The 13,323-nt window shown below is 41.2% G+C and overlaps 1 protein-coding gene across 14 annotated transcripts in view; it reads left to right on the forward strand.

The window, feature by feature from the left end:
• GPHN (gephyrin) overlaps positions 1-10,523 on the forward strand; it is a 237,088-nt gene extending 226,565 nt beyond the window's left edge. For all 14 annotated transcript variants that reach the window (XM_069950663.1, XM_069950657.1, XM_069950656.1 and 11 more), the window contains 9 exons: positions 268-326; positions 461-614; positions 1,743-1,864; positions 2,637-2,724; positions 3,575-3,648; positions 4,914-4,978; positions 7,169-7,272; positions 7,689-7,785; positions 9,456-10,523. In XM_069950663.1, the coding sequence (XP_069806764.1) occupies positions 268-326; positions 461-614; positions 1,743-1,864; positions 2,637-2,724; positions 3,575-3,648; positions 4,914-4,978; positions 7,169-7,272; positions 7,689-7,785; positions 9,456-9,589 (897 nt within the window). In that variant the 3' untranslated portion in view covers positions 9,590-10,523. The remainder of the gene's footprint in view (positions 1-267; positions 327-460; positions 615-1,742; positions 1,865-2,636; positions 2,725-3,574; positions 3,649-4,913; positions 4,979-7,168; positions 7,273-7,688; positions 7,786-9,455) is intronic.
• Positions 10,524-13,323: the final 2,800 nt, after the last annotated feature.

Here is a 13,323-nt window from a genome sequence, read left to right on the forward strand (position 1 = left end):
TGCCTTCCGGCAGGGGTCTGGTCGCCGGTGCACCACTCACCACTGGCACGGGGGGAGGTAAGTTTGTACTTGTTATCAAATTCCCGGCTGCCAGATTTTAAAAAATGTTGATATAAACCAGTTGTACTAGGTTCATAAATCCCCCCCCCCCCAATAATTGCATCCTGCTAAATAAACATTCCAAACTTTTCACATTATGTTACATTACCTCATAGCCGCGTTCCCCAGTTTCTATAGATGGTCTTATAATCGCCTTTATTTTTGCAGGGAACAGAAGAACTGGAGGTGCGTATATTGGTACAGGCCCGCCCAGGCCAAGATATCAGGTGAGATGGCTATGCATTTCAGGAACAATTCTGAATCTTATCTCAGAGCTTTGCATCTTGCGGTTCCTCTGTTATTACTCCTGGAAATGTATCAGTAAATCGGTTACTGGATTTGCAAACATTTCTTTTTCTAGACCTATTGGCCATGACATCAAAAGAGGGGAGTGCGTACTGGCCAAGGGCACACACATGGGCCCCTCAGAGATTGGCCTGCTGGCAACTGTTGGAGTCACTGAAGTGGAGGTCCACAAGTTCCCAGTAGTTGCAGTCATGTCAACAGGAAATGAGGTGGGTATGAGAAGATGTATATATGATATATTGACTTATCTATGTCCTGTTATAGCAATTACTACTTTACTTATCACTCCTTGAATTTCATCATGAGAACACTTAGGGTATGTTCACACTAGGGCTGGGCGATTTATTGAATTAATTCGATTAATTCACCTAGAATTTGTGAATCAATTAATTTTTCCCCCTACTATTCTCAATACTGCTCCCACTACTATGGCTACTACTACCCCCTGTCCAGATACTACTACTCCCTTTACTATTGTTACTGCCAGCACCACCTCTCCTGGTACTACTACTCCCACTACTATTGCTACTGCTACTTCCAATACTGATACTACTACTACTCCCACTACTATTGCTACTACTACTCCCACTCCTGATACTACTACTCTCACTGCTACTCCACCCTTCATCTACTATACCTCTGCTATTACTCCACCCCTCATGCACTATGCCTCTACTACTACACCCATCATAATTTTTTTTTTTTTTTTTAATCTAGATTTAAATTGAGAATCGAGGGGAAAAAATTTAAAAATTGAGATTTTATTTTTAGGCCATATTGCCCAGCCCTAGTTCACACTGAGCAAAATCGACGGAATTCTGCGGTGGAGCGCTCTGTCGCAGAATCCTGTCTGCCTCAGTGTCAAACAGTGCGTCTATGGGAGGGCTCACGCCCCTCCGCTCAAGGAATTGACATGTCAATTCTTTGAGCGGAGAGCCAAAGAGACAGTATCAGCAATTCAAGGTGTCAGCCGAGCCTCACAAAGGCACGAAACCACAATGAGCAACCATACTCCATGTGGTGTGAAGTAGGCCCAGACAGGAAGCAGAATGGCTTCTATAACATAGCGCCCTCTAGTGATGCGTTCAAAGATAGACAATATAATCCTGATAGACATCATGAAGACATGGGCATACAAGTGTTACCAGTTTATAATTCAGCATATAAGGATTATAGAACTATAGTTCTAATCGTCTCTCTTTTCTTTATCATCTTTGAGTTTCTTTTTATCTGTAATTAAAGCACACAAGCCTGGCAGCAGCACTGTTACACAGAGGCCACATACTGGATGTGCCAAGTTACCCTTTATGTTGGCATAACCCATGTTTTTCCTGCAGCTCTTAAATCCTGAAGACGATCTTATGCCAGGGAAAATTCGTGACAGCAATCGCTCTACTCTTCTAGCAACAATTCAGGAACACGGCTACCCTACCATCAACTTGGGTATAGTGGGAGACAAGTAAGTGTATTACATAATAACAGACTGTAAGCTCTTAGCTGCCAGTACAGTGGCGCTGAATATCGTCTGTAAATAGGATCAGGATGTAGTAAAGTTTGTCATTGGGTAGTGAACCGCTAAGATCATGGATCTCTCACCATTGTAAAGAGGATTCGTTTTCATGGGACTGGAAAATGTTGTCCGGTTGCAAACATAGAATATTAAAAGAAAAGTTCACCAAAAAATTTGTAATTTACTTAAGTCTTCCCATACTTATTAGCTGTAGTATGTCCTGCAGGAAGTAGTATATTCTTTCCAGCCTGACACAGTGCTCTCTGCTGCCACCTCTGTCCGTGTCAGGAACTGTCCAGAGCAGTAGAAAACCTCTCCTGCTCTTCAGACTAGAAATAGAACTTCCTACAGGATATACAGCAGTTGATAAGTACTGGAAGACTTGAGATTTTTTTAATAGAAGTAAATTACAAATCTCTGGCACCAGTTGATTTCAAAGAAAAACATTTTTGGTGAACACCTTTAAATATCCTTCATGACACTCCCTTCAAGACATCCGTACTGTACGTCCCTGTATGTCACCCCAGACTTATAATAACCATGCATTTTTGCTTCATCTTTTCAAAACTGTTGTTCTTAACCTTAGCCAAATTATATGTTATTTTGCTGTTAGCTAGTAAACTAGTGGCATCCAGTTCGACGTTGTGCTTACGCTTTTTTGATTTATTCGTCGTATAGACTATGGCAGATTACTGACATCTCATGATTTCTTTACCTGCAGCCCAGACGACTTATTAAATGCCTTAAATGAAGGTATCAGCCGTGCTGATGTTATAATCACGTCAGGAGGTGTATCCATGGGAGAGAAAGTAAGACCCCGAGACTTATCACATCCTCATCCTATATTAGATTTGACATAGATTGGTCACCGAATCTTAGTATTTTCTTTCATTCCCTCCACCCTCACCCTTTCATCCAACACTAAGCAATCAGTGCTGAAGTCTGCCTCCAGCTGGATCAGTTCACTGAGGTGTCAGGTTACAGCTGCATTGGTTGGTAGAAGTAGGGAGAGAGACAGAAGCAAAGAGACATAGGGACAGATACAGCTTTTAGTGAGTGTTATATATCATACCATGATTTACAGCTTACACTGTCTAGGACTGCTCTGTAATGTCCTTTGAGTCAATTTTCTGCCATTCACCATGAAATACAGCTAGAAGTCCATCATGACAGACAAGATGGACTATGTTCTTATTTAGTAATCAAGTTTCTACCTATAAATTCTATGGCGGGAGAAGTAGATACAGCTATAGAATGAGAGCATGGCAAATAGAGACTCATATTGATACTGCAGCAGTTTGTAGGAAGTGTATCATCTGACCCAGCTTACACTGCTCAGTACTAATTTATAATGTCCTCTGTGATGCTGACTGTACACTATAGAGATATGGTGGAGCTGGGTCTCCTTTTCTATGTGTGTGCAGTGTATGGGGGACGTAATAGTGGCTAGTCTCCACCCACTAGCTAACGGACAACTAAATCAAGAGATTGAGACTAGAGAGGGTAAAACTGGTGAAGAACATCATACGCACATTATGTAATTGCCAGAAATAGTGCGTCTCCTTTCACACACAACGGTTTATCCTGTAAAGTTACCTTTATGTTTGCAGGTGTTAAAGGTTGGAAAATGGTTAATAATGTTTTCATTTTGTTCAACAGGATTACCTTAAGCAGGTGCTGGATATTGATCTCCATGCACAAATCCACTTTGGTCGAGTATTTATGAAGCCAGGGTAAGGACATGAGGGAACGTCATACATGTTAAATTATTATATTATTTAATGTCATTTTTGCAAGTCCCCCCCTCCCCCACAAGTAATTTAGAGGTGTGTAATTTTGTATTGTAGGTAAACTTCAACTCTAAAAGACAGAATCTATTTAAAAAAAAATTCTGTAAATCACATTTTATGATTTTTGAATGATTTTTCAATGCTCTTACTAATGGTGCGTTTACACAGAGAGATTTATCTGACAGATTTTTGAAGCCAAAGCCAGGAACAGACTATAAACAGGGAACTGAGATTTCTTCTCTCTCCAAATCCATTCCTGGCTTTGGCTTCCAAAATCTGCCAGATAAATCTCTCTGTGTAAACGCACCATAAGGGTTGTTAGCCAAAATCTCACAATACATGGCCCCCTCCATCCTCCCCTCAATACAGTGCAGTTATCCTGTCCCCTTTGCAAAAAAAAAAAAAAAAAAAACACCCCCAAAGTATGATGTTTCGACCACCATGCTTCATGGTTGGGACTGTTGTTCTTAGAGTTCTTGTACTCATCCTTCTTCTTCCTCCAAAAACAGCGATTGGAGTTGATACCAAAAATTTCTGTTTTGGTCTCCTCTGACCACATGACTTTCTGCCATGTCTCATGGTCATCCAGATGGTCATTGGTGAACTTCAAACGTTCCTGGACATAAGCTGCGTGAGCAGGGGGACATTGTGCGCCCTGCAGGATTTTAATCCATGACCGTGTAATGTGTTACTAACGGTAATCTTTGAGACTGTGGTCTCAACTCTATTAAGGTTATTGACCAGGTCCTTCCATGTAGTTCTGGGGTGATTTCTAAGCTTTTTCAGAGTCATCCTTACCCCAGGAGGTAAGATCTGGTATGGAGCCCCAAACAAAATAAGATTGACAGTCATCTTGTGTTTCTTCCATTTTTTAATAATTGCGCCAACACCTGTTGCATTCTCAGCAAGCTGCTTGCCTATATTCCTGAAGCCCATTCCAGCTTTGTGCAGGTCTACAATTTAGTCCCTTTTGCCCTCAGACAGCTCTTTCATTTTTGCCATAGTGGAGAGTTTATAGTGTGATTGATTGATTGAGTGCAGAGTAGGAGGAGCTTCTTTGCTGTTTGGTACGTGATCAAATACTTATTATCATTGCCGGCCATATTAGCTTTTGCCAGGATGCTCTCTTTGTCACCCCATCCTCCTCCTTACAGCATTCTGTGAACTTACCGATCCTGGGCACTAACTAAATGACTCTTGTTTTCCAGCCTGCCTACCACCTTTGCCACCTTGGACATTGATGGTGTTAGGAAAATCATATTTGCACTCCCAGGTAAGCACTTTGCAGCTAGAAGATATTTTGGCACATCCACTCTCTGATCTTCTCAAATAGAGCAATGAATGATGTCAGGACCTGGCAGGATATTATAATAGTGCCGCCGCCTTCTCTTCACTCTGCATAAATGAAGGATTCATTGCATCGACAGGAGCGAGACGTCTAGTATCATGCATGCAATTTTTAGACCATGAAAGTGTTTCTGAAGTTTTCTTTCAAGACGGAATGTTTGATGTGCCCAGGGGAAAAATCCTCCCTCACCCAGGATTGGGAATATTTGTCAGAATGAAAAATCCACTCTGAACCGAGGCGCAAAGTTTTTTTTTTTAAAGTGTCACTGTTGTTTAATTTTTTATTTTTTTTTATTTTTTTTGCAGAAATCAATAGTACAGGCGATTTTAAGATACTTTGTAATTGGGTTTATTAGCGGAAAAATGCATTTTTATCATCAAAAAGCAGTCTGAAGCTGTTCCCCTTTCTTCATGTTTGTCTATAGAGAGGGGAGGGGTGGAGGGAGAAGAGGAACCAAAACACGACAACAAAGAGTTAATTTACAGCTACATGACCAGGCTATCTCCTCTGAAGTCAGCACTGACCTCTCTGACCTCTAAATACTTTGATACTTTGTAATTGGGTTTATTAGCGGAAAAATGCATTTTTATCATCAAAAAGCAGTCTGAAGCTGTTCCCCCTTTCTTCATGATTGTCTATAGAGAGGGGAGGGGTGGAGGGAGAAGAGGCACCAAAACAGGACAACAAAGAGTTAATTTACAGCTACATAACCAGGCTATCTCCTCTGAAGTCAGCACTGACCTCTCTGACCTCTAAATAACAGCTTTCACACAGGTCCCACTGTGTAATCCTTTGTTCTCTGCTCTCTGATGGCAACTAATCTACCTCCTTCCTCCTCCCCCTCCCCTCTCCATAGAACAGACAGGGCACGACTGATGTAAAAGAGTCCCTGTTACTTATAGCTGCTCCCCACTTCCTGTGGAGTTTTGTTCCTGCAAGAAATGCCCATACTGAGCTGGGACTACAGCTGTGGCCAGTGACTGTCTCAGCAGGCATTTACATCAAGAATAAGGCTTCACAGGAAAAGGGGAGCAGCTATGAGAAGGAGGGATTGTGATCAGACTTGCAGCTGTGGGGGATCAGGGAAGATGAGTATGTTATGTTTTTAGTCAACTCTAAAACTTTTATATGTCAAAAATCATTCTCTAAAAGCGTACCTGTCACAAAATACGTTGGACCCGGAGCAGCATGCAATCCATTTGCCGACAGAAGTTCGGGTATCCATAGAGGATACCATTCCCGTTTGGTACTGTGCGCGACCCACGTTCTGATGAATAAACAGTACTTTGCAAATGTATCCTGTATTTGACTGTTTTATATTAAAGGGGTATTCCACTCAAACATAACTTTTGATATGTTGCTGCTCATGGTGAGACTAACAATTCCTTCCATACTTGTTATTAGCTAGTCAGTCTCCTTCCCCCAGTTCTGAGCTGCTGCTTTATGCTGAAAACATAAAAATCTGTGTGTGAGCTTTTGTCTTAATCTCCCCCTCCTCCCCCCTCCCTTCTGAAACAGATGATGTAAACAAGTCCCAGACTGGCTGTATCTGCAACATTGTAGCTTCTTTGTAATGCTGGGAGGGTTAATCTGAGGTCAAGTTGCTTATGAACTCATTGTGATTAATTCTCCCAGCATGACAAAGAAGATACAATGTTGCAGATACAGCCTGCCAGGGACTTGTTTACATCAGCTGTCTCAGAAGGGAGGGGGGAGGCAGGGAGAAAAGCTCACACACAGATTTTTGTGTTTTCAGCAGAAAGCAGCAGCTCAAAACTGGGGGAAGGAGATTGAATAGATAAAAACAAGTATGGAAGGAATTGTTATTCTCACCATGGGCAGCAACATGTCAAAAGTTCTGTTTTAATGGAATACCCCTTTAACCTATGCAAGGGAATGCAATGGTTTTGCTTGTCTCACACTGGTCCTCAAAGCGTCAGCTTGAGAGAGGCCTTATGGATCTGACCAGGCCATGCATTTACTAGGTTAGAGTATAGATCTATTTATTATGTCAGTGATCGATTATGGATCTTATTCCACTAAGTGTTACACGTTTTATCCCTTCTACTTTCTGCCGAATCCTGATTAACGGTATTCACTCTCCGTTTCTTCTAGGCAACCCTGTATCCGCAGTAGTTACCTGTAATCTTTTTGTTGTACCAGCACTAAGAAAGATGCAGGGAATCCTGGATCCACGACCTACAATCATCAAAGCCAGGGTATCTACACCGACCACTGTGTTGTACTGTATGAACAGCAAAAATTGTATCCACCATCCCGCCACTGCTTAATGCCATTGCCCCTTTTAATCAGAAATGACATGTATTTAATACGCCCTGTTAGCCCTGTTTTTTTTTAAAAGCGACAGACGCTCATTGCAGTCGCTTTCATTCTAGTATAGGGTAGGGAAGCTTGGCTCTCCAGCTGTTGTCAAACTACAACTCCCATCATGCCTGGACAGCCAAAGCTAAAGCTTTGGCTGTCCAGGCATGATGGGAGTTGTAGTTTTGCAACAGCTGGAGAGCCAAGCTTCCCTACCCCTGTTCTAGTAGATGGTGTTCAGAAGGTGGACAGACTTTTGAGACACTATAGGACACATGGTGAATATTTAGGTGATGGTTTTTCTCTATTGCAGTTATCTTGTGATGTAAAGTTGGATCCTCGCCCAGAGTACCATCGCTGCATACTAACATGGCATCACCAAGAGCCACTGCCTTGGGCACAAAGTACAGGTCAGAATTCATTGTATATAACTGCTGTATTTATGATAATATAACTGCTGTATTTATGATAATATAACTGCTGGAGGTAGCAGATACTGATGATATGGGGAGGACACTTTACCATCTGTGAGTAGAATGGCTGGGAGCTAGACATTAAAAAACTGCAGAAACAATTAAGAAACTGAGAGCTACGTATATTTGTCAGGAATAATCTCTAATGAGAAATAGTTTCTGGTGACTTAAAATTAAAGGTGGATTCCAATCTCAACTTAGGCTAGGTTCACACTGCGTTTTTGCAATCCGTTTTTTATCATCTGTTTTTTGCAAAAAAAAAAGGATGCATTTGTGTGCATCCGTTTTGATCCCTTTTTCCATTGACTTCCATTCTAAATAAAACGGATCCGTTTTTTTAACGGACACAAAAGTAGTGTCAACACTACTTTTGTGTCCGTAAAAACAAAAAACGGATCCGTTTCAATCCGTGTTTTTCAGACGTTTTTTGCAACAAAAAAAAAAAAAAAAACTGCTGAAAAAAAGGATTGCAAAAACGCAATGTGAACCCAGCCTTACCCTAATATCAGGGTAAGGAGGCAAAAAAGATTTAACATGATAACTTCTATAAGTTTAACTATGTTAGTTGAGATGGGAATACCCCTTTAACTGTATGTATCTGAATATCCTGTGGCGCAAATATTGATGATAACTATATATAGGTTGGACTATATAAATGGTTTATATTAAAGGGGTACTCCAGAGGAAAAAAAAATGAAAACTAAATCTACTGGTAAAGCTACTGTAAAGTCTATTTAAAAATCTCCAGTATTTCAGTACTTTTCAGCTGCTGTATGCCCTACAAGAAGTGGTGCTCTCTGCTGCCACCTCTGTACATGTCAGGAACTGTCCAGAGCAGGAGCAAATCCCCATAGAAAAAGTCTGCTGCTCTGAACAGTTCCTGACACGGACAGAGGTGGCAGCAGAGAGCACTGTGTCAGACTGGAAAAGAATACACCACTTCCTGCAGGACATACAGCAGCTAATACGGGAAGACTTGAGATTTTTAAATAGAAGTAATTTACAAATTTGTATAACTTTGAGACACCAGTTGACATCTGTAAAAAATATTTTTCTCCACCCTATAACCAGGTGGCTTTGAGCTACAACCCAATATCTAAATATATCATAAATACAATAAAAATGTCACCATTTTGTTAGGCCCTGTTCACACTTGTGTCTGGATTACATTCTGTTGCAACTAACCAGTGTTGACAATGGAAATGAGATGGATTATATGTAGTTCTGTAATGGAAGCTGTTATAGACTGAACTCATGGGGCTAAACCTCACATTGAAGTCAATTCAACAAATTACCACAATAATTATAAATCTAATTGGGTTTATAAAAGGGACCCAGGGAATGAAATGGAAATCCGGCAGCACAATTCATCTACATTGTTGGGGCATCAGATATTTAGGGGTGCTACCGCCCTCAGCAGAGTCCAGGAAGCAACCATAGTGTTCTGTACACAGTAGTAATAGAAGCGCTGACCAGCCCTCCCACTCAAGCCATAAAGAAAGTTGTAATTTTGCAACAGTTAGAGAACATTAGTTAGCACAGACCCCAGCTCTCATCATGTTGTGTGGTCTCTGTTCTCACGTCCATGCCTTTTCCATTGTGCCCAGGTAATCAGATGAGCAGTCGCCTGATGAGTATGCGCAGTGCCAATGGACTGTTGATGCTACCTCCAAAGACAGAGCAGTATGTGGAACTTCACAAGGGAGAGGTGGTGGACGTCATGGTCATCGGAAGGCTATGATGACAAACGCAAGAGAGAAGCATTGATGCATGTCCACATATCATTGACTGTATCCTGTAATATGCAACGGCACAGCTAGTTTTTATGATTTGGATAAAGTTGATCAGTGTAGTCAACATCTTGAACTAAAAAAAAAAACAAAAAAATTTCAAAAAACTGACTTTGAGGAGAAAAACTGAAAAAAAAAATCTTTTTTTTTTTCCAAAAAAAATTCTAAAAAAAGACAAAAATAAAAACAACAAAAAAAAAAACTCTTATAAAACCTTATTCTGATTATATCAAGGCAACTTTTCCTTCATTGCAATTGCTTTGTGTGTTAAAATGCTAGGTCTAATAGCAGTAGCTTTTAGTAGACAGCAGTAGATGCCTGCAGAAGTTGTGTTTCTCTCATCCTTAAAGTACAAATACTTAAGCTCTTAATCAAGGCTGTCTGCTTACTTTATACTAGCTTAGATGACACTGCTGTTTCCCTTCTCAGTATGCTTCATAACCGCTTCACAAGAGAGCTCTGCTTGTTCTTTATCTTGTATAACGTGTTGATGTGCACAGTGCCAAAAGCAAAGTGGTTGCGTCTGGATCAAGACTCCCATCTTCTTAACAAGGAGGAGAGACGTCCTGGCAATCACTCCGCTCAGTACTATTGGGCAGTAAACTGAATACCTTTTCTTTGAACAAAAAAAAAAAAAAAAATTGCTTCCTTAAGTGCTGACAGCCTTTTTAACCAATACATTTAAAAAAAAAATGTACAGAAAAAAAAAAATCAAAAACTGATCTTGTACAGATTACAGTGTACCAGCATTCATGTGGAAAAAGAAGCAAAGAAAATATTAAAGAACTCTGTACCATAACATTTTCTGTAATGATATTGAAACAAGATGAATTAAATCCTTGACCATTATTTAAAAAAAATAATAAAATCTCTTCTTTTGTCTTACGTGTTTTTTGTGAATTAAAAAAAAAATAATTAGAAATTTAAAGAGGCATTGTCACACAAAAAAATTAAAGAAAGGAGTGATCGCAAGCAGTTCTGCTATATACTCTCCTTTATTTTACCCTCTTTAGTTTTCTATGATTACATCAACATTATACATATGACCACTAGGTGTCGCCCTTTCTGTCACTGCTCCCACTGTGCCGATATTTGGTCTCTTCCCTGTTCAAAAAAGAGACCAAACACAGGAAGTCCCTGTCCTTTGTGCACTCACAGACATGGCTTCACTGTGCATGTGTACAGCTGCTGCGCTTCCACATTCAGTAGAAGAGAATCCTTGGGGTGCTTGCATTGTACAGTAAGCTCTCCTCTTACACAGCACCAAAATCTCTGTAACCACACAGTGACATTATTTTGACTGAATTGTTGCAAAATAAAAAAACAGTGGGGGAGATTTATCAAAGGGTGTAAAATTTAGACTGGTGCAAACTGCCCACAGGAACCAATCACAGCTCAGCTTTCCTTTCAGCACTGCCTAAAGCTGAGCTGTGATTGGTTGCTGTGGGTAGTTTGCACCAGTCTAAATTTTACACCCTTTGATAAATCTCCCCCATTGTCTCCTGGTAAGCTGCATAGCTGATTATATAATTGCCCTCAGTTGACAATACATGATGAGCAGGTGTCTCTCGTTGCATGATCTCCTGCCTTTGTTCTCTTTTTTTTTTTTTTTTTTTGAACAGAGAAAAGACCTAATATTGGCATAGGGGGAGCATGGACCACAGTTTGGCCATACATATAATGTTGATTTAGACGAAAAAACACACACACAATTTCGTGACAGTGCCTCTTTATTACTTTTAGGTGAGTATTTTATCTATTTGTTGATATTCAAAGTTCATGCTAAAGAAAAAATATATATTCTGCAAAATAAGGATTGCAATTGGTATCTGTATGGATACTTCTCAATTTTCATCATCATCAAGGCTCTCCCCGTGCAGCTTTTCCACATCCCACCAGTTTTGATAGGTCTCTTCCTGTTTAAAGTGACGCTGTCCCCCCTATTTGCATTATGACTTCTCTCCAAAGGTGTAAAGGGTAAATTTTTCAGTTTTCATACTTTATTTTATATCATACATCATGGTGCTTGTTCCAGTAAAATGCGATCTTTTATCATCTGCCGATTGTGCTACCTGATGCCCACATCTCCACCTTAGCATGACATAATTTGCGCATAGGCCTAGACCTTTAGGCTGGCCCTCCCAATGGCCGTTGAGGGGCGGGGGCTATGTGGCGATGATGTCACTGAGTGGGCGTGGCTTTAGTGGCGATGTTAGCGGGGCTAAGAAGCCCCGCCCAGGTAGCACAATCCGCACATGATAAAAGATCACTTTTTACTGGAACAGCACCATGACATAAGATATAAAATAAGGTATGAAAACTGCGAAATTACACCTGTGTAGAGAAGTCAAAATGCAAAAAGAGTGTGACAGTGTCACTTTAAGTATAGAGAGATTTACCAATCAAGGCTGGTGGCAATGGAGAAAAGCTGTTGGGGAATACCTCCCCCCAAGCATTGACTTCTGGTTCAGGCAGTATGAATGGGATGAAAAGTCCCCTTTAAGGAAGATGTACCTTTTATTGTTTATTGGGTCTTCTTAATATGTTTATCAGTGACTTTGTATAGAAGGACTATGTGTGCAGATGACCCTGACTAATAAACTCAGGATACGGTTCGCTTACACTTAAAGCTGCTCATACACATTTGAGAAATGTTGGCTAAAATTGGCAATTTGATCCTTTTGGCCAATAAATGTTCAGAAATTGCAGAGTGTTATTTGCGATGGCTGATAGAAAACTGCTGCCAGACAAAGATGTGATCTCTTCGGTTGGAATCTTTTAACCATTGCCAGATGAAACTATATACCAGGGGTGCGGAGCCTTTTCCATGTCGAGGGCCAGTCGGGCATTAATAAAATCATTCGAGGGCCACATACCGTGCGCGGCAATTAGTAGTGTGGGTTTGCAGCACCCAGGGCAAGGCAAAGTATTGTTCCCCTAGTGCCCCTGCTATTGTAGTTAACCCCCAGTGATGCCCTGCTATTGTAGTTAACCCCCAGTGATGCCCCTTGTAGTCTAGTTCAGTGATTTTCAACCTTTTTTGAGCCGTGGCACACTTTTTATACTTAAAAAATCCCGGGGCACACCACCAACCAAAATGACACTAAAACAGTACATATTATACATATAGTTAATAATATAGATTCTAAATGTATTTATACTAACTCAGTGTGAAACCTGGGCCTGTTTTCTTCTCCCCCCCCCTGTGCTTCTCTCCTGTGCTTCTCTCCACCATACTTCTCCCCCGTGCTTCTCTCCTGTGCTTCTCTCCCCCGTGCTTCTCTCCACCATACTTCTCCCCCCTGCTTCTCTTCTGTGCTTCTCTCCCCCGTGCTTCTCTCCTGTGCTTCTCTCCACCAAACTTCTCTCCCCCCTGCTTCTCCCCCATCCCCAGGTTTCTCTCCCCCATTGTTTTCTCCTGTTTCACAGGGGCACCATAGTTTGGGGGAACTTACCCCGCGGCACACCCGACCATGTGTCGCGGCACACTAGTGTGCCACGGCACACTGGTTGAAAATCACTGGTCTAGTTAACCCCCCAGTCATGTCCCTGGTAGCCTAGTTAACCTCCATCAGGCATGTCCCTGGTAGCCTAGTTAACCTCCATCAGTCATGTCCCTGGTAGCCTAGTTAACCCCCATCAGGCATGTCCCTGGTAGCCTAGTTAACCCCCATCAGGCATGTCC

This window comes from Dendropsophus ebraccatus, chromosome 13 (assembly GCF_027789765.1).
Source record: "Dendropsophus ebraccatus isolate aDenEbr1 chromosome 13, aDenEbr1.pat, whole genome shotgun sequence".
NCBI classification, from domain to species: Eukaryota; Metazoa; Chordata; class Amphibia; order Anura; family Hylidae; genus Dendropsophus; species Dendropsophus ebraccatus.